At 34.9% G+C, this 25768-nt stretch overlaps 1 protein-coding gene across 1 annotated transcript; it reads right to left on the bottom strand.

The window, feature by feature from the left end:
- Positions 1-9992: 9992 nt before the first annotated feature.
- Positions 9993-24821, bottom strand: LRRC69 (leucine rich repeat containing 69). Its single transcript, XM_015813993.1, has 8 exons — positions 24639-24821; positions 22840-22966; positions 21866-21938; positions 18835-19030; positions 16427-16498; positions 15223-15324; positions 13856-14035; positions 9993-10103 (listed from the first exon to the last, which is right to left on the bottom strand). The coding sequence occupies exons 1-8, from the start codon at positions 24819-24821 to the stop codon at positions 9993-9995; spliced, it is 1044 nt and encodes a 347-aa protein (XP_015669479.1).
- Positions 24822-25768: the final 947 nt, after the last annotated feature.

Raw genomic sequence — 25768 nt, 5'->3', positions numbered from 1 at the left:
GGCAGGAACCCTACACCATTTCAGACAAACAGCTGTCCAGTCTCTTCTTAAAAACTTCCAGTGTTGGAGCATTCACCACTTCTGGAGGCAGGTTGTTCCATTGGTTAATTGTTCTAACTGTCAGGAAGTTTCTCCTTAGTTCTAGGTTGCTTCTCTCCTTGATCAGCTTCCACCCATTGCTTCTCGTCCTGCCTTCAGGAGCCTTGGAGAATAGCTTGACTCCCTCATCTTTGTGGCAGCCCCTGAGATATTGGAACACTGCTATCATGTCCCCCCTCGTCCTCCTCTTCGTTAAACTAGACATACCCAGTTCCAGCAACCGTTCCTTATATGTTTTAGCCTCCAGTCCCCTAATCATCTTTGTTGCTCTTCTCTGTACTCTTTCTAGAGTCTCAGCATCTTTTTTATATCGTGGTGACCAAAACTGGATGCAGTATTCCAAGTGTGGCCTTACTAAGGCATTGTAAAGTGGTATTAATACTTTACGTGATCTTGATTCTATCCCTCTGTTAATGCAGCCCAGCACTGTGTTGGCTTTTTTGGCAGCTGCAGCACACTGCTGGCTCATATTTAAGTGATTGTCCACTAGGACTCCGAGGTCCCTCTCGCAGTTACTACTATTGAGCAAGGTACCCCCTATACTATACCTGTACATTTGGTTTTTCTTGCCTAAATGTAGAACCTTACTTTTTTCACCATTGAATTTCATTTTGTTAGATAGCGCCCAGTGTTCAAGTCTGTCCAGGTCCTCCTGTACCTAAGCCTGTCTTCTGGAGTGTTGGCTATTCCTGCCAGCCTGCATCATATCCTTTCATTGGTGATTTGTGCTTAAGATCACCATACTTTTTATTACTCTTCCATTTATTGTATTGCCAACACTGCAACTCTTCTTATCCAGCAGTGATATAGCCTGACAAAATTCTATACCAGCATCAGGCCACGAACAGAAGAAAAAGGTGGCCCTGACTAAATCTCCTTCCCCACATCTGAAGTATTTAAGGAAAAAGAGATCATCATAGGTTTAGCTGATTTATAATTTTCTGGATAAATAATCCTAAATGCAACATACCCTACCTGGCCCACAAAAAAATACATTTATTTATTTATTTATTTAGCATATGGCATACAAGGCCAGGGAGACTGCAATGTTATGAACACAGTAGAAGTCCTGGGAGCTGACAGTCACTAGTCTGTTTGTTGCACCAGTACACCACAAAAGGACCTACTAGCTTCCCACCGACTGGCCTGCAGCATTCTCAGGGAAAATCAGCTCGTCCGCGACTTTCCTCCATCACTCTTCCACCAATCACATCCGGGCAGATCCAGCACCGATTCCAGCTCATGCAGAATGTAGCCAGCTGTTTCCTACCAACAAAATGGTGGCACCTATCTATCTACTCCCAAACAATGCTTTCAAACTGCTAGGTGGGCAGAAAGTAGGGACAAGAGATGGGAGCTCACCCTGTCCTGCAGAGCTGGACTCGAACCATCGGAGTGCTGGCAATTGTTCTGCACATCCAGCATCATTAAGTCTCTGCCCTACCACATCCCCCAAAACTTTACAAGTAGGTGTACAATACCAATCTCTATGTCAGCAGCCATAAGCCAGTGTACATGGCTTATATCCTTCAAACCCCACAGTTTTCATAGATTTGAAATCTGTATAAAATAAGAATGCTAGCATGCAATAAACTGTAAAGTATGCCTTAAAGCAATTACAACACATTTAAAATTTTTCTTCATTACTACAGTACATATTTCTTCATTACTACAGTACATATTTAAAGCATGCATGGGTTTTTTTCTACTCTTATTTATTTTATTTACTTATTTACTGACGTTTATATGTTGCTTCAATCAAACTGACTATAAGCAGCTTACAAGCTGTTGATAACATGAGTTAAATTCAGATAACATGGCAAAGTTACAATCTGAAGACAAAGAACATAGCAACTTTGTAAGCTTCCCAGAGTCTTTGTGGAATCAGGCCATCTTAACAAATATTAACAAATAAATACATTTTTCTAAAGCAAAGCAAGATGACGTTAGATGACTACCTGGATGAAGTGTTTCTGAAATACATGCATAAGAAGGCACACAGAATGTAAGCAATGTGTAAATGATACCAGTCACCTTCACCTCGCATACCTATTTAACAACTAGAGTTTGTTAGGATTTTAAATTTTGGAGAATATCTGTAGCCATAGAACCTAACATTTTTAAAGTGATAAGTTAGTAAAAGTAAATATCAGAAAATGCTGACATATTAGTTTCTCCACTTGAAGAGATGGCTATTGTATCCATACCTTGAAATAAATTTAAGAATTACCAGAAGTTTTAAAGACATCCAGTGGAGAGAGCAATAGAGACAGACTGCATTTGTTAAGATGGAAAAATTGGGATTTACATAATATAATAATATAAATAACCGAAGATACAGTGTGCCTGCAGGGTAACTAATCTAGCCTTGATAAGTACAGCTACCTAGCTACACAATTTCTAACATGCAATTTGCACCCAGCATGTCCTATTTTATAGCTATTTAATCTCCTCTCTCCTACTAGAAGTTTATACAGCTAATAGCTTTCTATGGAGACCATTCTCTAAATATCTTTGATGCCTAGTGATTTCTTATTGTCCCCAACTCAAATACTTTCTTTCAGATGTTATTCTATTGAATATATGATTCTACTATAAAAGCCTAGGCATTTAAGCTTCATACATTGTATACCAGCATCAAAGAAAGAAGAAAATAAAGGCATTCTGTTAAAAGTATATACTATCCTTTTGTGTTTACATGTAATGGAAATGATTAGGTAACTTTGTGAATGTCAAATAATCCAGTATATAGAAATCATTAAGGATTTTCCCCAGCATCCCAGTGTATAATGAACAACATTCAAAATAATCTGCCTTGCATAAAAGTCATTCATCTTTTTTTAAACTGTGGTTTTTAATTTTGACAAACTTCTAAACTTAGGTTATAGGAAATACAAGGCATCACTAACGAATGCACACAAGCAACATTGCAAAAGACAAAAGAGACAGATTATGGAATATAAATGAAAAAAGAATCTGGACTTTCTTCAGTCCAGGGATGTCAGAAAGATTTACTTCACAGTTTCTTATGCAAAATGTAATTTTATGTGTGGAGGAAGCTGAAGGAGATGGACATCCTAGATTCCTTTCCATCAAAGTTCAGACCTGGATACTGGATAGAAGCAACACTAATTGTACTTATATGTGACTTCCAAAACAACCAGTCTCAGGAGAGGGTTGAGTCTCCTAGTTCTTTTAAATTTCTTAGCAGTATGCAGTATAATTGACTGCAGCACTGTTTCTTAATTTTAAGATGTGTGGACTTCAACTCCAGGAAGCTGGCAGTGGAATTCTGGCCGCTAAAGTCTACACAAAGTTCCCGTGGTTAAGAAACACTGGATTAGAAGTATTCTTCTGGATTGCCTTAGGAATTTGTTCCAATTCTTCCTAAATTGATGTAGTTCTACTGGTTTTAATGGAAGAAGAAAGCTCAAAACTATGATCCAGTAAGGATCTTGGGCATTCTAGATTAAGGCAAAAATTTACTTAATTAAAAGAAAAGCTTTCATATTGAAGACAAAAATTCTCCTTTTAAAACTGAAACACTACAAAAGCTTTATTATACTGTACAATATTTATTTATTTGTTTGTTTATTTAAATAAATAAATAATTTGAAACTTAATATAAGTGATGTTAGATAAGGATTTCTTAATATGAGTTGTATGAGGAATATGTTCTATTGTTGTATTATAGTTGTTGAATCCTGAAAGGCTCCACAATCATTTTAAGTTTTCGTTTCTTCTGTACAGTGACATGGTTGCATAAGAGCACATATTTCATTTAACCAGAAATTGTACGCTATATGTGGTGATCTATTCACCCTTAATCAAATGTCACCAAAACAGGCAAATATGTCCCAGTCTCAATCAGAAATTATTTTTGAACATTTCCATTAAAGCACATTCACATATTGCTGTCATGTGCTCTTTTCATAGGTGACTTAGTCATAAAACACCTAAGCACTAATTATTTACACTAGTTATGTAAGTATCAAAATGTAAATAGCTCAGCAGCTTGTTCCATTAATAACTTAAATTATATCACAAGGGAACATAATCTATGTAAATACATCTCCCAAACTTATTTGTTCATTGTGCAATTGAAGGAAGTCCTTTTCGATAATGAAAGCATTTTTACATACAATTACACAAATGCTTGATAACTACAACATTTGTTCAGAATGCTGAATCTCATGCAAAACTATAGGACTTCCAGTTCTGGTTATAAAAATGGAACCAAATTAGACATGTTTTCCTATCAATTTAAGGCAAAATATGAAAATATGTCCTAGGTATTAAATATCTAACACTAAAGGTTTCTGTCTCTCTACACCAAAATTTGTACGCTTTCATTAGAGATGAGCAACAGTGACATCCAGTGGCATTTACAGATAAATTGATCATTCTTCTCTAAATCAGTGTGATTTCTGCTTTCCTGAATCTTGAATCTTGAATTCTCCAAGTTTGACATCATTCCCCAGCTATCCAATGTACTACTATCAGTTGATACTGGGGTAGGACGTCTATAAAAGAGAAATACTTGCTTTTTTGTTGAAGAGACAGTCAAGTAAAATTAGTTGGCATCCTGTTCCCCACCTGCAGGGAATAAATGACTCTGAGTCTTAGCAGGACAAAGAAAGAACCTCTGGCATATTTTTTTAATGCCAGACAAATAACATGTTAATGATAAACAGTGATCTAAATAATAGGATGGATCAAGAAATTTCACTTAGCAAATTCTCATGGGCAGAAGATTGCAGGAAGACAATTAACACAGGTTCTTTCCTTTAATTAAGGTAAATTTTAGAACAGAAATGCAAGGAGTGCAGAAGAAAAGGGGCATTAATGAATTGTTTTCCTGTTTATTTCTTCTACAGAGGAGTTTCATCTGGGCGCCAGAGCTCTCCCCCTCATTTAATGGCTACTTTTTGGTTCCAATCAAGGGCTCCAGCCTTTTTTTATACTGTATTCATGGCCAAACAAATGTTCAAATTCCTCTTATTAAATCAGTGTGCATGTTTCAAAAATATTTCTTGGAGTCACCCCCAGGGTCTGAAATGCTTTTGAAATATTTTAGCAGAATTCTGCATGTCTCTTTTTCCCTGAGATCTTGGGTTCACGTGCTCTTCTTCATGATTACCTCGTACAATAAATCACAATGTCAATTAAGCAACAAAAACAGAAATCCACAAGTGATTATTAGCCATGAGAGTTAAATGGAACCTTATGATCTAATGAGATTAAGCAGTACTGTTACACATTGTGAATAGCCACACTCCTGTCTTGCAATGATCAATTATGTTGGTCAACATTTAATAGTACTTTAAAATTCAAAATATTCCATATAATTATTTAGGTAATGCTTTTTCTACAGTTTTGGATGTCAGATTAGTCATGCAAACATCCTCTTGGAGACAGTGGACTGAGGCTGAAAACAGTAACTGAGGCTGATTTAACGTCTAGCATACAGAAGAACTAGAATCCTCTGGGCTTACAGATCTTCCTATTCTGTTGATAAAGTAAAAGAAGACCAACTAATATGGAGTGTATTAAAACATTTGGCCATTGTCTGCTCATCTATCCACATTTGCAGTTAATCTTGCCCATCTAGGAGAATGTGTATTTTCTTTCTGTAACCAGAGCATGATATTAGGATATGGAAATATCCATGGTAAAAATGATGATCACAACAGTGTGATACTTGTAAAAAAACAAGAAGAAACTTTTAATTGTATCATCATGGTCACTATTTTTTTTAAACCACATTCTGCAAGCCCCACTGATAGGTATGAGGCACCTGAAATTATATGGCCTTATAAATCAAACGATGATGTTAATAATAACTTATTCTAAAACCTCTTTAATATAATAACTCAGGCAGGCAGTGGTTTAAAACAATAATTCTTTCCATTTGTCCTTTTAATGTCCTTTAAATTTCCCCCTACAGAGAAAATGACCATTTAATTGTCCACCACAGAGAAAATATATCACCTATCTCAAATAACTTATATTAATGCGAATATGGCAAATCCAGTCCCCTTCCAGCTTCACCAAGCATAAGTGGAGGACCAGTGTCCTCACATTTTCTCCCAAATCAATTTTGTAATTCAGGCCTCCCTATCTCTCTGTTACTCTCTCTCTTCACTCCATTTTGTCTCGCACAATCATAGTTTGGAAAATTAAACCCCAGTTATCCAAGACAATGAAGGGAGGAGACTCCACCATACTCAACTCTGATGGCAGCCTGTTACCTTTGTTCACATGGATCGTCAGTGGCAACTTCTAGCCTTCTGTTCTGGGCTTAATATTGCCCATGATTTGATACATGCAGTCAGATGACCCCAACAAGCCAAAGTTCAGTAGGCCTTATCAGCATGGGGAATTCTGGGAGTTGAAGTCCACACATCTTAAAGCTGCCAAGTTTGAAAAACATTGGCTTATTTATTTATCTAAACTTGTATACAACCTGAGTCTCAACAACTCTGGGTGGCTCATAACAATTAAAACAAGGACATTACAATAAGCCAATAAAGGGGAGGGAGAAAAAAAGACAAAAGAAAGTAAGAATGACAGAGGGTTATATTTGCATACATTTTAGCATAAGAATTTAGGCTACTTTGTGCTAGGTATCCTTCACTCAACCTGTTTACTAGTGAGGCATCACATTTGATCAAATGGGGTTTTTTTTGCAATTCCAAAATAAAACACTGGCTGTTTTCCTATTGTTCTACTGTTGCTTAATGAATTGTGACTGGCGTGCTTCTGGGTCCTAGAAAATGATATTGTTTAATCTAATGCTTCTTAAAGGACTCTGGGGGCTCCACCAAGAGCCCATGTTGAAAAATAATGCATTATTAATCAAACAGTTGTGAGAAGCAGTAGTAGTAGCAAGTGCGTCAATTTTATTTAAACAGTAAATACTGATAAATATAACCTTTACAAACAAAAGCTTTTGGGGGGGTCCTCCATAATTTTTAAAAGTAGAAAATGGTCCAGAGAGAAAAAAAGTTTAAGAAAAGATTTAATCAAAGAGAATCGAAGCACGGCGACCCTGCAGGATCGAATCACCTGGATAGATACTATGGGAGACAGGTAATCAGGTCTTGTGCCATGTAGGTCTTTATAGGTAACAACCAGCATCTTGAATTGTACCTGGAAGCAAACTGGCAAACTATGCAACTCGTAAAGCAAAGGTACTATTACATGAGCATACCAAGGCTTGCCCATCCCTGCCTCTCTACCAGCTGGAGTAGCCAAACACTACTGTTTGTAGCAAAGCTTAATATTATCTTATCTGGATTATTCATAATTTTCTATGGTCCCAGGTTCTGTTATTATGACAAGGGGAAAAGGTTTATCTTTCTTTGCTACATATCCCTCATATCACCTCTTACTCTTTTTTTCTCAGCTATTAAAAATCAGACATATTTCCTCATAAAAATATGTATAGTGACCGCACATGCTTTATTAAAAAAAGAACAGTGCCTTATTTCAGGACGCCATTCTTTAGATTTATTTTTCAAAAACTCACTTTTGTCCTTTATTTTGCTTTTAACTTTTACCATACAAATGGTACCACTTCGTGCAGTCTATCATATTCAGATGAAAAATACAGAAAGTCAATTGTCTTTTTAAAATAAATTTGTACATAGTTTGATTTTAATAGAATATGCATTTCTTGGTTTGGTCCTCAGTTTATGTAATTATTTATATATTGGGTTTATTTCACACCTTTCCTATGAGAGTTCAAACCAGCATAGGGAAGTCTTTTATAACTTTATCACTGTAACACTATTCTTATCTGTAAAATAGATAAGGCTGAGAGTAACTAACCCCAAATCATCCAACAAGCTCTGTGATTGACTGGGAATTTGAAATTGGGACTTGCTGGTCTAAGTCCAAACCCTGTTTTGCAATGAGGCTTGAAACATTGAGCTCCCAATAGGGGTCCCATATTATGGAATGTCTCAAAAGAGTTGGCTCTAAGCACAATAATGGTGAACGTGCACTTATTTGATCTTGCTGAGAAACCATGATGATTTATGACACCATTTTCAGTTACAGACTAGAACATCAGCCCTGTGATTTTAATCCATGCCTGTGCAGTAGACTGAAAACAACTTGGGACAAACTTTTGCATTGATTTATGGTTGCTTGACTTTTGCAGTGGTTCTTTTGCGTAATTTGCTGCTCTGAAGGTATAGTTTAAAATATAACAAATATACCAACCAAATGTTTTAAAATAAAACAGTATCTACAGTATCAGTTTTCACTAGGAATTATTTTATATTTATTTATTTGTTTGTTTATTTGTTTGTTTGTTTATTATAGAAAAATAAAACTTTTGCAGAAATTGTCACTAACATTCAGACAGCTTCACTTTGTGTTTAAAGGTACAGCAGCTATTAGATTGTTTTCATTCCTAATGCCACAAAACAGTTTGTACAAATGCAACGCTAATGTGGTTTTCAAAGTTCTAAACAAGGAGTGTACTAGTGCAGATGTCTATTCCTGTAGAAGAGAAAGAATCCAAAGTATTCAGAAGCAGTTTTGGAATTATTTCCAAATTATTACATTGGAATTATCTGTTAGTTGAATTCTCTGAATGGTAACTTTAAATTTGCTTGAGAGGTGTTTCTCGCATTTTTTTTCTGAATTCCAGTCAAAAATGCCCATTCAGAAGAATGGATTTGTTTAACAACCATGTGATTTGCTTAATGACCACAATGATTCACTTTACAATTCTTCTAAAAATGGTCATAAAATTGAGTCTGGTCACATGACCACAACAATTTACAATTGAAATTCCAGGCTCCATTGTGGTTGTAAGTCGAAGACTACCTGTACAGAAAACTGTACCTACAGTAGGCAGGGACAGCTTAATCAGCCTATTTTTTTGTAAATTTGGGGAAGTGGAAAAATCATTCAGTGCATTCTACAGATATCTATAATTTTGTATGGTCATCTCTTTCCTAATATAAATGCTGAATTCAATTTTCTGTTTTAAAAAAACAGTCTGAATTGCTGCACAGTTTTTCAATAACGTTATTGTGCTGAATGGAAAATTTTACTTAAGGCAATCACATGGTTCTACTTATTATCCTTTCTGCCTGATCTCTATGTGTCAACTGTAAATGTTCATATTTAAGATAAATTTGGTATTTTGCTACACTATAATTAGTGACATGAGATGAGCATGCTAATTAAAAATTTGGAAGACTTATAGTATAGAAACATCCGTAAGAATTAAAAAAAAAAACCCTTCCATATAATGATTGGAAAAGCAAGCAAACAGGCACATATCTTTAATTTCCTGCTTCCTTATAGAACTTTTTTCTTTCAAAATTTGTCATGATACGCATAGATTTTCTGTAACCAGTGCACCTAAAAATGAATAAATCCCTTATACATGCCATCTTTCTTTCAAATCCTCCAACCCGGTTTCTCCAATGTTGAAAGTTCTGCATGCCAGATTTTATAGCCAAGTTATAAACATCTAGAAAACAGGATTTTAAAGTAAAAGTCAATCACCCCACATAGGTTAAAAGAATCTTTTGCATCATTAAATTCTGATCCTAGAAAAATACAGAATTTCACATTAGTTTTGGTGGATAAAATCCCAAAGAAATAATATAATTCAGATAGTTTTCATTATAAAACTTTACCTGAAAGTTAAATAATGCTGCTTGCCCAAGTAAATCTATTGTCAGATATGGAGTCTAGTTTGCCAAAAGATATTACCAACCATCACTTCTCTGAAATTACACTTCCATAAAAACTATTAATTTTTAATTAAATATTGATGTAGCAATTAATACTGGCTTCAGGTTTTAAAGATCTTGAGAAAACTATGATAGCTGCAAGCTGGTTGAGGCACTGTTTCACTGTTTGCTTTACAATACAGAGATTCCAAAGAGTTCATGATCACGATGGTAAAAACATTTGTATGAGCATAGTAGTGACCTAACAGGTAAAAGCTGCAAGTTTTTGCTTGTCTTCATTCGCTTCTAAAAAGAAAGAGAGAGAAAATGTGAATCTAGGTTACAGAATTTTACATTTCTTTTTTTTTTGTACATTATAGTTTACTATGAAAAAGTCTTTTTAATCCCTCTCATAAATATAAACACTTCCAATCTTCACATTTTCTGATAAATGATATAAATAATATCTGCAGTTAAGGAGTTTTCTGAAGTTGCCAGGGATTCTGAATATGTAAAGAACAATCTAGCCCAATTATAATAATTAGGTGAGGAAAATGGGTCCACAAGAGTCAGAGAAAACAAATTTACTGTAGCAATTAGATAAGCGGAACCTGAACCTAGAAATCAAAATTTCATATTCTATTGAAGTGGTGTCAAGAAATAAAGTCAGATTTGTTCAGGGTAAGCCTCCAGAATCTTCTTCCTTTTATAGAGTTCCTCCAAAGGGATGTCAGATTCTATTATGAAGTACTATAGCACATGTGTATGAGTATGGTACTGTCCATGTTAGTTCCATTCATTCATCCATTCATGTTTCAGGTTTCACTATCTTTTGTCCCAATTAGAGACTAAACCTCCATTTGAACTGGATTCAGCCAGTTCGGACTAGTTTGGTAGAACCGGTAGCTAATTTTTTGTTGCCCAGGCCCAGAATGGACTTCCAGAAGTGGCATCCACACAGAGAACTGGCTGTTCACATATTTGAATCCCACCACTGACTATACAACAGGACTACGTGGTCCTGATATGTTTGCCAATGGCTACATTCCTTGACCAACACAGGCAGCTAGGCATGGAGAAGTACTGGGTGGTTTTTATGAAGCTCACATGGACACAAGAATCAAAAGATACAACACCAAAACATGTTTTTGTCATTCTGAATCAACACAGTTTAAAAAAAGCAGGGATTAACAGAACAGCTCTTGAGTCTGAAATTCAAAGAACAAAGTGTGAAGCTGATTTTCAACCCACTATTTGGGTTATGTTTGAATAAACTGTTATTTGAAAAGGGCTGCTGTCTGGGATATTACTTGGAGACCAATTATTGTTGCTGCCATTGTTGAAGGCATTGAGGAATCTGATAAGGAAATATCTCTGAAATGATAACCCAAGACATCATGGGTTATCTAACATCTATTAAAACTCACGTGACCTCAGATTAGGAATCTGATAGACAAAGAGAAGGCAGAGTGACATACACAGAGTCACAATCCTTAACCCACTATCTATACCCTACTGCCTTCCTGCAGTCAGTAGATCATGAGCTGCTGAAAATTCAGTTCCATTGGACTTAAACCTGTATAAGCTTTGTTGCTTGGGGAAAGGAGCAAATAAATATTGTTCTCTGTTTAGCATGCATTTAAATGCATGGGGATTGTCAATAAATACCATGAAGATAGCATGGACATTTTTGAGAATGTTCTAAATGGTAGGACAGGAAGCTTATAGTCCATAACTGGTTTCATTCAGGTAATCAATAGGATAAAATGGAGGACTGGTTTGGGGTAGGGAGGTGGAATGATGTACAAGAAGAAGAACAATATTTAGCTCAATTTATATAAATGGAAAAGTACACTTCTTTTTCTACATTAAGAATAGATATACAATCCAATCAAATAAAAATATATTTATTCTTATAATAACATGCAGGAATGCTGCATGTTATTATAATAATAGCTTTCCATGGTCAGGACAATTACATACATACTAAAACCAGTATCCATTTGGATTGACCATATTTTTCCTCAGCTTCCCCACAATAACCCAAAGAGGTATTTTGTCCTTTTGGCAACCATAGATGACCAATGCAGTTGACTTGTCCAAAGATAAAAGCAGGGCTTTTTTTCTCATAGAACGCCCAGAATGGAGTTCCGGCACCTTTTTTGGATGGAACCTTGTAGGGTAGGCAAGGTGGGTTGTATGACATGTGTGAGTTCCGGCACCTTTTTTTTTTTTTTTTTTTAATAGAAAAAAAGCACTGGGTAAAAGTCAATAAGCTTTGTAGCCTAATGGAGATTAAATCTGTTTTCTCACATCTATGTCCAAACTTTTAGTTATCATTCTATTCTACAAGTCATTTATATGAAAAATAATACCACTGTTTTCCCCCCCCCTCCATTAACTTGAAACTAGTAAGATTCAAAATTCAGGATTTTATATTTATGGTGTCAAATATGAAAATGTGTTATATTTTTAGAAATTAAAACTTCTTCAGAATGCTATTGTGTGCTTTCCACCTTATTCATACAAAATGCCAATTATGCAGGATGAGAACTGAGATATTAAATAAATATTGGTTGGGTCAAAAGAAATTAAGTGCTTGCCTGAGGGGGGGGGGTTGTGTATTGTGTTTCACAAGCAACTCTCCCATGTGGAAAAGATCCTCAAATATAGCTTGCAAAATGGCATGGAAGGTTTTTAAAGAATCCCATGTGTTCTTGGGAACTTAGCCAGAGTAATTGGGCTGCTTCTCATAAGAAATGTGCATTGGGTAGATGGATACTTAGTATCTGTAACTGAGGAAAAAAATAGATAATTTACAAAACAAAAAATATTTTGTTTACATAACGTCTGTTTTCAACTTAGTCCAAGAGCTTGTTTATAGAAGTTGTTGTATAAAACTTTAAACCCCTACTAAAATGTATACATTATATGGGTGGTACTGCTCCTATTCATTATTTCTTATGCAAGAATGTAATCTCTGAAATTAAACAGTAATGTTCTGCTTATTCTTGTACAAACTTTCGCAAACAGCAGTGATGTATTTTCACTTTGGGTTGCTGAATTCTGCATTCAAACCTCCATTTTGTAATACCCATTATTTAAATTACATTGGGATATCTCCAAAAATATAAGCACTCTTTGTTTATTTTTATAAAACATATTTTTTACTGTAAAACTTATATCTTGTTGTAATTGTGTATACAGTTCAGTGTCCCAGTCAAAGAAAGTTTTGGTGTTCCCTGGTTTTCTCCCAGAATTTTCTTTTCTATCCGTTCCCAGTGTTTCAGACATGGTCCAGCCATGAAATTGATCATATAATCAATTACAATATAAACTTATGCTTGTTAAACTACTTTCATCTGAATATATGAAATGAAACTCGTGCTATTACTATGTACAATTACATTAATTTTCCAAGATAGATTTCTTCAGGTCCAAAACTTTAAACAATGTTGTCTTTCAAAAGCAGTTTTTGATTATATTACAGATTTTCTGTGGAGATGAAAGCCCTCAGGCAAGCATATGTATAGTTTACTCCCTATAAGTTATTTATTTAAAAGAAACTAAGGAAGTTTTTACAACTGCAAAGCTAATCAGAACAACCATGAGTAAAGAAATTGAATTAATGATAAAATTAAGGCAACTCCTCACATTAATAAATAAAATAAAAGTAACATTATTTCCCAGTTTTGGATTCTGATCAATCAGATTTTGAAGCACACATTAATATTAAGCCCAGTTTTTCCTTTATTTTCCAAACACAGTTTTTCTATTTTTAGGTTCCCTGAATCCTATAAGCAAAATTTATAGGAGTATAAATAAGATACGCTTAGCCATTGATAGAAAATTAGTTCTCGACCATATGGAGTCTTCCCTTAATTTGTCAGGATTCTGCTTATGTTTGGAAGCCAATAATTATTACCTTGATGAATGTAGAAGAGAAACAAAGTATTTAGAACTGCATAAGAAAAGCATGCGGCAATAAAAACTAGTTAAAGTCTGGAATTGCAGCGAATACATCTTTAAAAATGTACAGTATCAAAGTAACTTACCTGTTTTATATCTATGAAGCGCACGCATTCTAGCCACATACTCAGAAAGCTGTGACCACACTGTGCACATTCTTGCCTCTGGGAAAGCAAATTCTGTGCTTGTGGGTTTTGTTTTACAGCTCTGCATAAAAGAGGGTTTTCATTTTCCAGCTGAGTAAAAATAAATCTTGCTGTTATTTCCTGTGGATTTAAAAGACAAAATAATAAATATTATTGACAAGAAATTGTAATAGAAATTTAAATATGTAACCTGAAGTTTTAATTTAGAAAAATTATATGCCTCTGTCTTTTTACTGCACAGTGCAACTCAGAAAAATACAATAAAAACCATCATTAGAACTTAATTAAGAAGGAAGACAAAAAATGAAAAACAGTAATGCTTTACACACCAGTGGAAATACTTTGAATTGAGGGTGAAAGACAACCCATAACCAATAAAGCTGTTTCAATACATGATTGTGTGGGACCTTTGAGAGACACCATTCAGCACTCATGTTGCTGCATTTTCAACAATTTCCAGGCTTTTTTCAAGAAATGCACACTTGATTTAATAGGAGGAACCAGAGCTTTTTTTCTCATAGAACGCCCAGAATGGAGTTCCAGCACCTTTTTTGGATGGAACCTTGTAGGGTAGGCAAGGCGGGTTGTATGACATTGTGAGTTCTGGCACCTTTTTTTTTCTTTTTTGAAAAAAAGCACTGGGAGGAACTTATTCAAGCAGTTTCCAGGAGTCAAAACTGACCCAAAGATATCCTCCCCCCCCAAAAAAAACCCCCACCCAATGTATCAGCTGAACATGATAAAAGGTCCTCTATCACCTATGTTCCTTAAATGTTTTCTTCCTCTTGTTACACATAAGAGGATAGCATTTACATTTCATGCATAGCGTACATAAAAAATGCTCCTTCCTTCTGAGTTATTGGCTGATTCACATATTTTACTAAATGATAAGATGGCTTATTTTAGTTTAGTTTAGGAATATATATGAACCCCATCTAGTGTGTTTCATAAATCATTACTTATATGGTTTGTTGTTACATGAAACCAATTTTTCACTGGCCCATGTTTAAAACAAAGGATAATTTAGGACTACACTTGAACCCAACCACTGTTTTAATTGATGTTTTAATCATCCCAAATTCATACAATTAAGGTTCTTAGTACTATACTAAATCATTTCAGTCCATTTCATTTAAAAACTAATATACAGTATTTATATAATTTAAATAACTTTCAACATATATCTCAGGTTACAAAATAGTTATTTGAAATTGTTTGAATAGCAAAAATATAAATTAGTTTGAAATCTAGAGAAAGCATCATGCTAAAGCAATAGTTTATTGAACGTGTACTTCTGTATTAATAACCTTAAGAGTGAGAATATCCTCTTCTTGTATGGCACTAACTGGGTTTTTCTGAAGCAATGGATTATCTTCACAGTAAAGTTCCTCAAGCTGAAGATATCCCATCTATTTAAATAACAAAATAACATTTTAAATATAAAACAATATAGTTAGTATTTTTCCCATTAACATCATTTATCTGCCATACATCTTAGGCCTATAGTTTGGTTTTGCATTTGTGGAGCCACCTGACAATTTTGGGAGTAGTTATTTGTATTCTTTCTAATTACCATATAAGCTGTCCAGTGTCTTTTTGGGAGTCAAATGCCCTCAAAATTAGATAGATAGATGGATAGATAGATAGATAGATAGATAGATAGATAGATAGATAGATAGATAGATAGATAGATAAAAAGAAAGAAAGAAAGAAAGAAAGAAAGACAGACAGACAGACAGACAGACAGACAGAAAGAAAGAAAGAAAGAAAGAAAGAAAGAAAGAAAGAAAGAAAGAAAGAAAGAAAGAAAGAAAGAAAGAAAGAAAGCAGGGCTTTTTTCTCATAGAACGCCCAGAACGGAGTTCTGTCACCTTTTTTGGATGGAACCATGTAGGGTAGGCAGTTCCGGCACCTTTTTTTTTTTTTTTTTTTTTTTTACAAAAAAAGCAATGGATAGAAGACATAAGTAATCATATTTGAACAGATAAAGAACAAAGCTACAAATACAACTGGGGGGGGGGAGGATGTTTTTTCTGCCCAGATTGAAAAGGCCTCATGTCTCTTGTATTTCAGTCTAAAACTGCACAAAATAACATTTTTTATATCTGCACTAAAATGGTGGGACTCTGCTTAGAGATCCATTCCAATGGCTTTTGTGGCTGACTGTACACAATTTGTTTTAGCAAGCCTTTGATCTGGCTGATTTTACCTGCAATTCTTTATCATCTGTGATTTTGAGTAAACGTTATTTACTAAGCAACAGTGTGTTTCCAGAACAATATAATGGTGAAATACAAAAACAAAGTGGTGTGAACTAAAATGCAATAACAGCATAAACACAATTACAAAAAAAGTATAATATCAAAAGTCAAGTAAGGATCCTTGATATATTTATATGGCACTCTTGGAAATGCATTATTTTTGAGTACTTTCTGGGCCAACCATTAGACTTCAATAGAAGATTGGTTAGGGCATTTTCCACTGAAGAGATTGATTAACGGTCATACTTACTGCTTTGGGAAAAATCTGAATATTATTTCCTGCAACATCAAGAATCTTAAGTCTCTTCAGCTTGCAGATTCCCTAATTAAAAATGATAAATGTGAATTAATAATATTAAAATAAGTGACCTTCAACATAAACCTAAGTATACCTACTTTGAAGTTCCGCAGAGTGTTCCCAAGTGAACGTGCATAAAGTTACTGAATTCCTGAAATGTGTTTCCAGAGTATCCCCAGAAATAACCATCAAATTTCAATTTTAACGTGAAAGAAGAAATAAATATTAAATACATGGAAAATAATTTATCCATTTTAATTATGTTTAAATGTAACCTAAATTATATTAAATTTATTTTTTTTGCTATGCAGTATCATTATTTTGTTCCAGTCTTAGTCTTTGTATAAAAAAGGTATCCCAAGAAACCACTTGAATGCAAAATGTAGCACTCTTCCTTAAATAGGGAAAGGTAGAATGACAGCAGTCATGAAAAAAAAAGCTGAATATAGAGTATAGACAGAAAGGAGAGTTAGTAGTAATTCTTTTTATATATTAAATAAAATAAACTGAAGATAATGTGTCTTATTTATTTGCTCCTAGGGTTAGACTATATTATTCTTGACATATTTTTCCTGCATTGTCAACTGAAACATAAAACAATGTTTTATGTTGTGATCTCAAGATAATACTAGAAGTACATTAGAATGGCAGTGGATTCATATACTATGCTAAACTACATGTAGCTGTTTTCAGCTAGGTATCTTGTGTGAATCTAAACCCCTTGTTTCAAAATCATGGTATATAAATAATATTTATATCTATATATCTATTTCTAATTCAGCCAATTATGGTTGGCTATTTAGGATTCACCTTTATAACCTCAAAAGTAAAATGGATGTCATAAAAGGGTTTCTTTTTTCTTTTTCTTTTTTAAAAGAGAGATGCTAACTAAAATAGGTACCATAAGCTCACCTTAGAAAAACAACATTGTTGCATAGGACCCCATGGCTAAAATGTTGTAACTCATTCCATGCTAAAGGACAATTTTGCTATGAAAAGTTCCATTTTTCTCCATAATAAGCTGATCACAATTTTCAAGAGGTGTTCCAGATATATGAGAAAGTAATTTGTACAGAAACTGAAGCCGTTTGTGCTATTCTAGGCACGTTTTATATAATCTGTAGCACCTTCACCAGATGCAAACATTTTTAAATTTCAAACTTACATTTGGATTATGGATTAGGAGTGACTGCTTAAGTTTTACTTCTTTCTACATTTTCAGCATTTTTATACATATGGAAATTAAACACGACATTTGGACAATCCAAATAATTTATTAGACCTTATTGTTTTACTTTAACTCCTCTGCAATATTCCAAAGGCATTTAACTCTTTCAACCATTGTTCCATGAAAAGCAAAACAAAAAACAAAAATAAAAAGCAGGGAGAAACTGTTACACTTAAAATTGATTCAGGCAAAAGTTTGAAAGTCAACTAGTACAGACAAAAAAATCCTTTGCACTGTGATGTTTGTTATGTTACACCAGGGGTCTGCAACCTTGACAACTTTAAGACTTGTTGATTTCAGTTCCCAGAACTGAAGTCTAACCTTGACAACTTTAAGACTTGTGGAATTCTGGAAACTGAAGTCCACAAGTCTTAAAGTTGTCAAGGTTGCAGACCCCTGTGTTACACCATTGAAGCACATTTACTACAAGTAGTCCTCAACTTACAACCATTCAAATTAGCGACCATTCGAATGGTACTGAAAAAAGTGACTTACAACCAATACATTTACAAAATCAGAACATCATCACAGTCTCATGATCAAAATTCAGGTGCTTGGGAATTGGAATGTATTTACAACTGTTGGAGTCATGTGATCACCATTCAACACCTTCCCAATCAGGCTCCAACAAACAAGTCAATGGGAGAAGCTGGATTTGCTAAACCACCACATCATTCACTTAACTGCGATGATTTGCTTAACAAACATGATAAAAAAAGCTGCAAAGTTGGGCATCACTCAAGTTAACAACCACTTTGTTTAATAATGGAAGTTCTGGTCCTAATTGTGGACATAAGCCAAGGACTACCTGTACTTTACATAAATAAAACCTTTGACTATTGTTTGGGGTATACCTACTGCATATTTAATTACCAAATAACAGAACTGATCATTGCAGCTTTTAAGATGAGTTAACTACAACAATACACAAAAGATCACCCTGCAGCAGAGTGAAAAACTTCACCCATCCAAATTTTCCTGAAGAAAAGAGCCTCCAAGCTCCATCATCATTGGCTTTTTCTATTGAGCGTCTGAAGGCCTGTTTCATTTCCCTATCCAATTCCTAAAGGCAAGGCTTTTTTAATGGTCACAATATAATACATTTTTTCCCCAAAAAAGCATAGCTACTCACATCAGGGAGGGTTTCTATTTTATTTCTTGACAAAATCAAGATCTTGAGTTTTTTCAGATGTTTGATGTCTTCAGGTAATGTGGTGATAAAATTGTGGGATAAGTGAAGTACACGCAAATTCTGAAGGCAACAAAATTCCTTGGGAATCTTTTCCAGTTTGTTATTCTCTAAACTCACACATTCAAGATTTTCAAGCCTATTGGAAGACAGTAGTTGAGGATACTTGCTTTTAAATATTTAACAGCTGTTTATAGATGATAGCCTCTATTGTTTGCATATAAATCAATTTTAATAAAATATAGCATATTCTTTAAATTAGCCTTTCTAGCTTTCAGCAGATATCAACTCCAATAATTCAACCGCCAAATATTATGGGAACAGATGTTCAATTTATCACTATTGAACAACCTATCTATATACTAATAAAGGAGAATATTTGTAGCTCAGGGTTGACATGAGGGGCCCTTGGTGCTCACTGAACTTGCTTGTTTTCTTGCAGACGTTTCATTACCCAAACTAGATAACATCATCAGTGCTAGTGATGTTACCTAGTTTGGGTAATAAAATGTCTGCAAGAAAACAAGGAAGCTCAGAGAGGAGCCAGGATCCCTCATATCTATGTTGTTTTGTTCCTGTAATCTTTAACTAGATAAAATCTTGCATTATAGAGCCACAATTTTTGAATCAAGATATCTCAAATGGGCTCACTTACAGAATGGGTCCAAAATCTGAGATTCACAATTCCTGTGGAATTAAAATTTGGCAAATTTTATAAAATATTTAATGATATAAAATGATCATAAAACACTTTATGACAGTCAAAATGTCATAAAATGTTTCCTATATCTATGCTTGACTATTCTATGCAGATCAACATGGGCTATTTTCAAGGCAGATACATATTTGAATGTTTCCCTATTTTCACAGTGAAGGCAGGACATCAGAAATTCTGCTATTGTTGAAAGTATTGGGGAATATGGTAGTATCTCTGAAATGATACCCAAATGTCATGGGTTGTCTAGCATCTACTAAAACTCTTGTGCCTGTAACATTTAACTGAATGAAAACAGTGCATCATAGGGCAATCTTTTTTCAGCCAAAGTACATCATGTAGGGTAACTTATAGAATGTGTCTTCAGTGTGCAATAAATGGCTCCCATGGAATTGGAATTTGGCAAATTTTATAAAACAGTATATGAAATGATCATAAAGCATTTTATGACAATACAAAATGTCATAAAATATTTCCACAAAAAAAGAAATATTGCCACATAGAAGAAGGAGTCAACTCATTCTCCAAAACATCTGAAAGCAGGATAAGAAGCAATAGATGGAAAGTAAACGAGAAAAGCAACCTAGAACTAAGGAGAAACTTTCTGGCAGTTAGAACAATTAATCAGTGGAACAACTTGCTTCCAGACGTTGTGGCTACTCCAAAACTGAAAGTTTTTAAGAAGAGATTGGATAACCATTTGTCTGAAATGATATAAGGTTTCCTGCCTGAGCAGGGGATTGGACTAGATGACCTCCAAGGTCCCTTCCAACTTTGTTATTTTGTTATTCTTCAATTCCTGATGTCTGACAATGCTACACAGTTCAACATGGGCTACTTTCAAGGCAGATACATCTCTGAATATCTCCCTGAATTTTTAAGAACTTTTCAAATATTTTAAATTGTTGAAGTATTCCCATTGTTAAAAGGCATTGAGGAATCTGATGAGGAAATATTTCTAAAACTATGGACCAGTGGGTCACGAGTTGTCTAGCAAATTTTATTTTTAGAAGTCTGAAAGTTGATTAAAAAATAACTCAGTAGCTGTCAGTTGTCTGGAGTTGTGCTACAACGGATTATTTGCTGATATATTTGAATGTTATTCATTCATGAAAGACTGACAATCATTGCTGAATCCCTTGAATGAAAATAAACCCACCCAAAAATAATAATTCCAACAGCTTCATAAAAGATATACAAAGTCATGTGTACATTAATGCACCCCAACGTATGCAACATGCTTTCCTTCTGGACCAAATGGAAAACCCAAGTATTAATTGCTCTTCTAAAGCACAGAGGCAGTAATAAAGCCAAAGCACGGAGGCATGATAAAAATTGCTTAATTTTTAGTTCCCATCAAATAGCATTCTGAAATAATTAAGATGTGGAAGGAATTGATCCACTTTGATCTGATAAAGTGGACAAATTGGAAGAGGTGATTCCACAATATCCAGGTCCGGATCCACATAGAGTCTTACAAATGACAACCAGCACCTGAGATGATGGCTCATAACAAAACTGGCAACCAATGCAGTTCTGAAAGCAGTGGGTTTACCTTGGTATACAGTATTTAAGCAATAGAAAAGTGATCTGGATCAGTGTTTCTATCTTGGCAACTTTGAGATATGTTGACTTCAACTCCTAGAATTCCCCAGTCAGCATGGAGTCTTAAAGTTGCAAGGTTGAGAAGCACTGATCTATTGTAGATAAATGGAATGAGGCAGTGCTTTTTTTCTAAAAAAAAAAAAAAAAAAAAAAGTGCCGGAACTCACACACATCATACAACCCTCCTTGTCTACCCTATAAGGTTCCATCCCAAAAAGGTGCCGGAACTCCGTTCTGGGCGTTCTATGAGAAAAAAAGCCCTGGAATGAGGTATAAATATTTTTTTCAGCTACCATCTGAAAATGTGGGTGAAGTCAAACCTGGATCTTCCTATTCTAAATCCAACACTTTAGCCACTATATTGCACTGCCTCTCGTAACAATGAGTTTCCTTTAATGCTAATTTAGGAGTTTTGTCCTATTGACTTAGGAAAAGTATTTATATTCTTTGTTAAGTAGCTTTTCTTGTAAGATAAGCATATATCCCCCTCAGCCACACATACACAGTCCAATCTTTAAAACGTTAAAAGGAATTTACTTTCATCATTCAAATGATGCTACTGCTGTTCACAAAAATAGTGATGGGTTATTAAAACCAATTTATACATTGCAGCCAATTCAGGCAAAACCTTATCCTGATATTTATCAAATTTACCTGCAAATCTCTGGAGGAAGGTAACTTAGTTGGTTCTTGTTCAGATTGAGAAGTTCTAAATTCTTCAAATCATCTATAAACAAACATAGCCTTCAAATAAAATTTTTAGAGATATGAAGTCTTATGCCTATTCTCTTAATGTTCCATTTTATTTATATGTCATGGTACTATTTTTAAATAACCAAGAGGTACATTTAATTAAATAATTTGATGTAAATATCATCCCGCTATGCATTTATTTTTTTTAATCTTCATTTCTACTAAAAAAAACTATTTTGTAAGAGCATTTGCAGGATTTTGAGGGCTGTACTTGAGCTTTTCAAGGGTCATATGGAACCTCAGTTTCTGCATCTCTGCATTAGCTTGTTAGGACCAGTTTCAGTTGAAGATGAACTACTAGCAACAAAAAATACTTATAAGATAATGTCCCCAGTGATAGAAAACAAATAAAGCAGCTTACAAGTAACAACAACTGTTATTGAGAACATAATAAACATTTTTTTTAAAAAAGGAACAGGATCCTTTTCAAGGTGTATAGAGTTGAATAGGGGAAGAGTGAATTTGGAGTAGATTTTTGAGGTGATGACTTTTCTTTTTTCTTTCTTTCTTCTCTCATAAAAGATTCTTTAAAATCCCCCAAAGTAGGTATTATTTTAGGAAAGGCATTCCTCTTTTCTCATGACAATTTTTCCCCCAGAGATTACATCAGTTAAAACATGTGCATCACTGACAATAAAATATCTTTCTTTTAAAACTATTCATTTTATTCATATGCTAACTTATACAACGGAAGTTATTATGATACACTTGAATGAACATGTAAATTAAAAGTAATTTCACTACATGGGATGCGGGGAGTAATTTCATTATATTTCATAGATTTGTTGCCAAGTATATAGTATAGCACTTACGTAGTTATATATCTACTATATAGCAGAGTATCTGACTTTGAATACAACATGATATGCCCTTACCAAATATTAAAGGTGATATTTTGGTGATCTTGTTTCCAAACATATAAAGCTTTTGCAGAGATATGAGATATTTCAATTGTTCTGGAACTTCCTCAAAATTATTATTTCCCAAATTTAGTACCTTCAACTACAATCAGATATTTGATTAAACAGTGTTGATCAGTTCTCCTCTAAGGTTGAAAAAAGAAACTCATGTGCATTCGTATTATCTAATTTTGAACTATCATATTAAGAGCTGAAACTATCCTTTGATACAAGCATGCAACAGAAATTCTATCTCTTAAAAACAAAATTGGGCATTATTGTTATTTAGCTTGAAATTAAGAAATGGGCTACAAGCAAAATCTTACATTATAGCAGGATACACAAATGGCATGGAATTATCAGATTTTTTTTTGTATGGAATGGAATGGCATGCAAATTCCGCAGAAATAGTCCTTATGATTTTATTAAATACCCTGCATTTCATTCAGGAGCTCAAAGTAAGGATGAATACAGAATTTATTTGAATCCCACCTTTATTATTTTTACAAATAACCCTGGCAAACATTTTCCTTGTCCTATTTTACTCACAACAAGAACCCTGTGAGGTGGGTTAGGCTGAAAGAGTGACTAGCCAAAAGTTACCCAGCTGGTTTTCATGGCTAAGGCTAACTATAGTTAAATATTATGTTTGGTACAATGAAATTTTGTATCAAGTAAAACTGCAGGATTGACATGTTGCCTAAGTCCACTCCAAGTGATCTATAAACTATGAATTGCATTAATATGGCTCCTTTGCTATCATGATTTGCAATGAGTTACAATCAATGCAATCTGTCTTAAGCTGCAGTAATACAACTTTGCTTAGTGTCTATGGAGATTCTCAATCATCCAGGTCATGGTTTTCCCAAAGGTGCTTTTCCAAAAGACAACTGGGCTTTTTTTTTCTTTGGAAACATTTCACTTTTCATCCAAGAAGCTTGTTCAGTTCTAGATGATATTGCGATTTTTGCAATCCCAGTAAGTAGCTTTTAGAGGATATGTTTAAACCAAAACTTTAACAAAGATTGAATATTGATTCTGTCATGGGTTTACATTATTACAATTGTAGTATATTTATTCTCTCAGAAAGTAACATATATTTTATCACAAAGAAAAATTGCTATGCAACAAAACTCTGTTCCAAATATGTTGTTCAAAAAACCTAAAACCAGTATCTATTTTTTTCCAAAAGAAAAAAACACAAATTTTAAAAGGCTTCTTCATTCCATGTCAGAGGGTAACTCTTCCTGCCTTAGCCACAGTCATATCCTCCCACTTTAAGAAACCACTCCACAAGGAAACTAATTTTCTTGTTGAAATTTTTTTTTACAAACTATACTAATTCTTTTTCAATATAGATTTTCAACAGTCTGGCTTACAAAGCTGTTCTGGATTGAAAAAAATATTCATCCAAAATTCAGCAGCATCTTGATTACAGCTGAGATTGCAATTATTAAACACATTTGTTATAACAGCAGTTTAAAAAACAACTTCAGTGTAATAATTAATACAGATTTTAAAAAAAACATTCTAAAAACGGCACGAATGTTTCCCCCCCCCCCCTTCTTTCCATGCAATATCAGAGATTCTCTAGTATGGAAGAATGGTGATTGCTGCAGGAAATCAGTCCGTAACAGTGCAAGAAGAGCCTAGCTGGATCAGTCAGAGATTTCTTAGACCAGCATTCTGGGTAACAAAGCTTACAATCAGGGTAAGCGAGTGACAACCATGCTCCACAAATGCGCCTCCAAGCCAGGGTCTTGGGGCCGGCTCACCCGGCTCAGAGCCTCCATTTCGTGAGAGAGACTGAAGAGTTGGTTGTCCCGGAGGCTCAGGCGCTCCAAGTTGCTTAAGCTGGCCATGCCCCGCGGCGGGTGCTGCAACCCCCGACGTGCCAGAGAGAGAGAGCGAGTCCCGGAGCCGCCCCGCAGCACGCGAAGCAGCTGCCCTTCCGCCATCTGCAGATCGTCCTCCAGCCCGATCGCGTCGCTGTGGAAACTAAAGTCTTTTTCTCCCGTTGTCGTGGAAACGCCGAAGCCTCGGCTCGTTCTGTGGGCGGGGACTTGTGGCGATTGTTACAGCTCGGCGTTCATCAATCATAAGCATTCATCAGTGTTCATTTATGACGAGTAACGTCATTAAAAAATGCACGCTACGTACTGTCTGTGTGTGTAGGGCAGGGGTAGGCAACCTCGGCTCTTTTATGACTCATGGACTTCAACTCCCAGAATTCCTGAGTCAGCTATGCTGACTCAGGAATTCTGGGAGTTGAAGTCCATGAGTCATAAAAGCCGAGGTTGCCTACCCCTGGTGTAGGGGGAAGAAAATACACATTTTAGGAATAGAAACGTGGGATTTATGAATTTAGTTGCCGTCGCTTGATAACGTTGACAGGTCTTATCAGAATCCGAAGAGATAAATAAATCTATGATAAATAATGATGTTAAAACTTATCAATTATTTTCTAAACCATAGCTATGGAGAATAACAGAGTTGATTTACGTTAGCATCCAGGTGCAAATAAATTCAAGTGTGACCTTGGCTAATTTAGAAAGCCAAATAGAGTTTTGCTGGTTATATCTTGGAAGAACTGTTCTTAAATGAGACATTTCTGCAGAAATAACAGCATCATTTCAGCATCCCAATTTGGTGCAGTGTTTAAAGTGCTATTAATTCTAGGCCTCTCTTAGGTATGAAAGCTGGCTGGGTGACTTTGGGCAGTCACACTCTTTCTGTCTGACCCACCTCACAAGGTGGTTGTTGTAGGAAAATAGGAAGTCCAGAGGTATTAGGTTCTTTGCCACCTTGATTTGATCAAATATAAAGATGGAATAAAAATCTAATTATCCCTTGCTTTGTAGTGCTAAAGTTAATTAACTTTGGGCTTTTACAAAATACTTCACTG

Source organism: Protobothrops mucrosquamatus, unplaced genomic scaffold (genome assembly GCF_001527695.2).
Source record: "Protobothrops mucrosquamatus isolate PMUCROS unplaced genomic scaffold, P.Mucros_1.0 scaffold211, whole genome shotgun sequence".
Taxonomy (NCBI): domain Eukaryota; kingdom Metazoa; phylum Chordata; class Lepidosauria; order Squamata; family Viperidae; genus Protobothrops; species Protobothrops mucrosquamatus.
The sequence above is the reverse complement of the archived record's forward strand: the minus strand, read 5'-3'. Positions and strand labels throughout refer to the sequence as shown.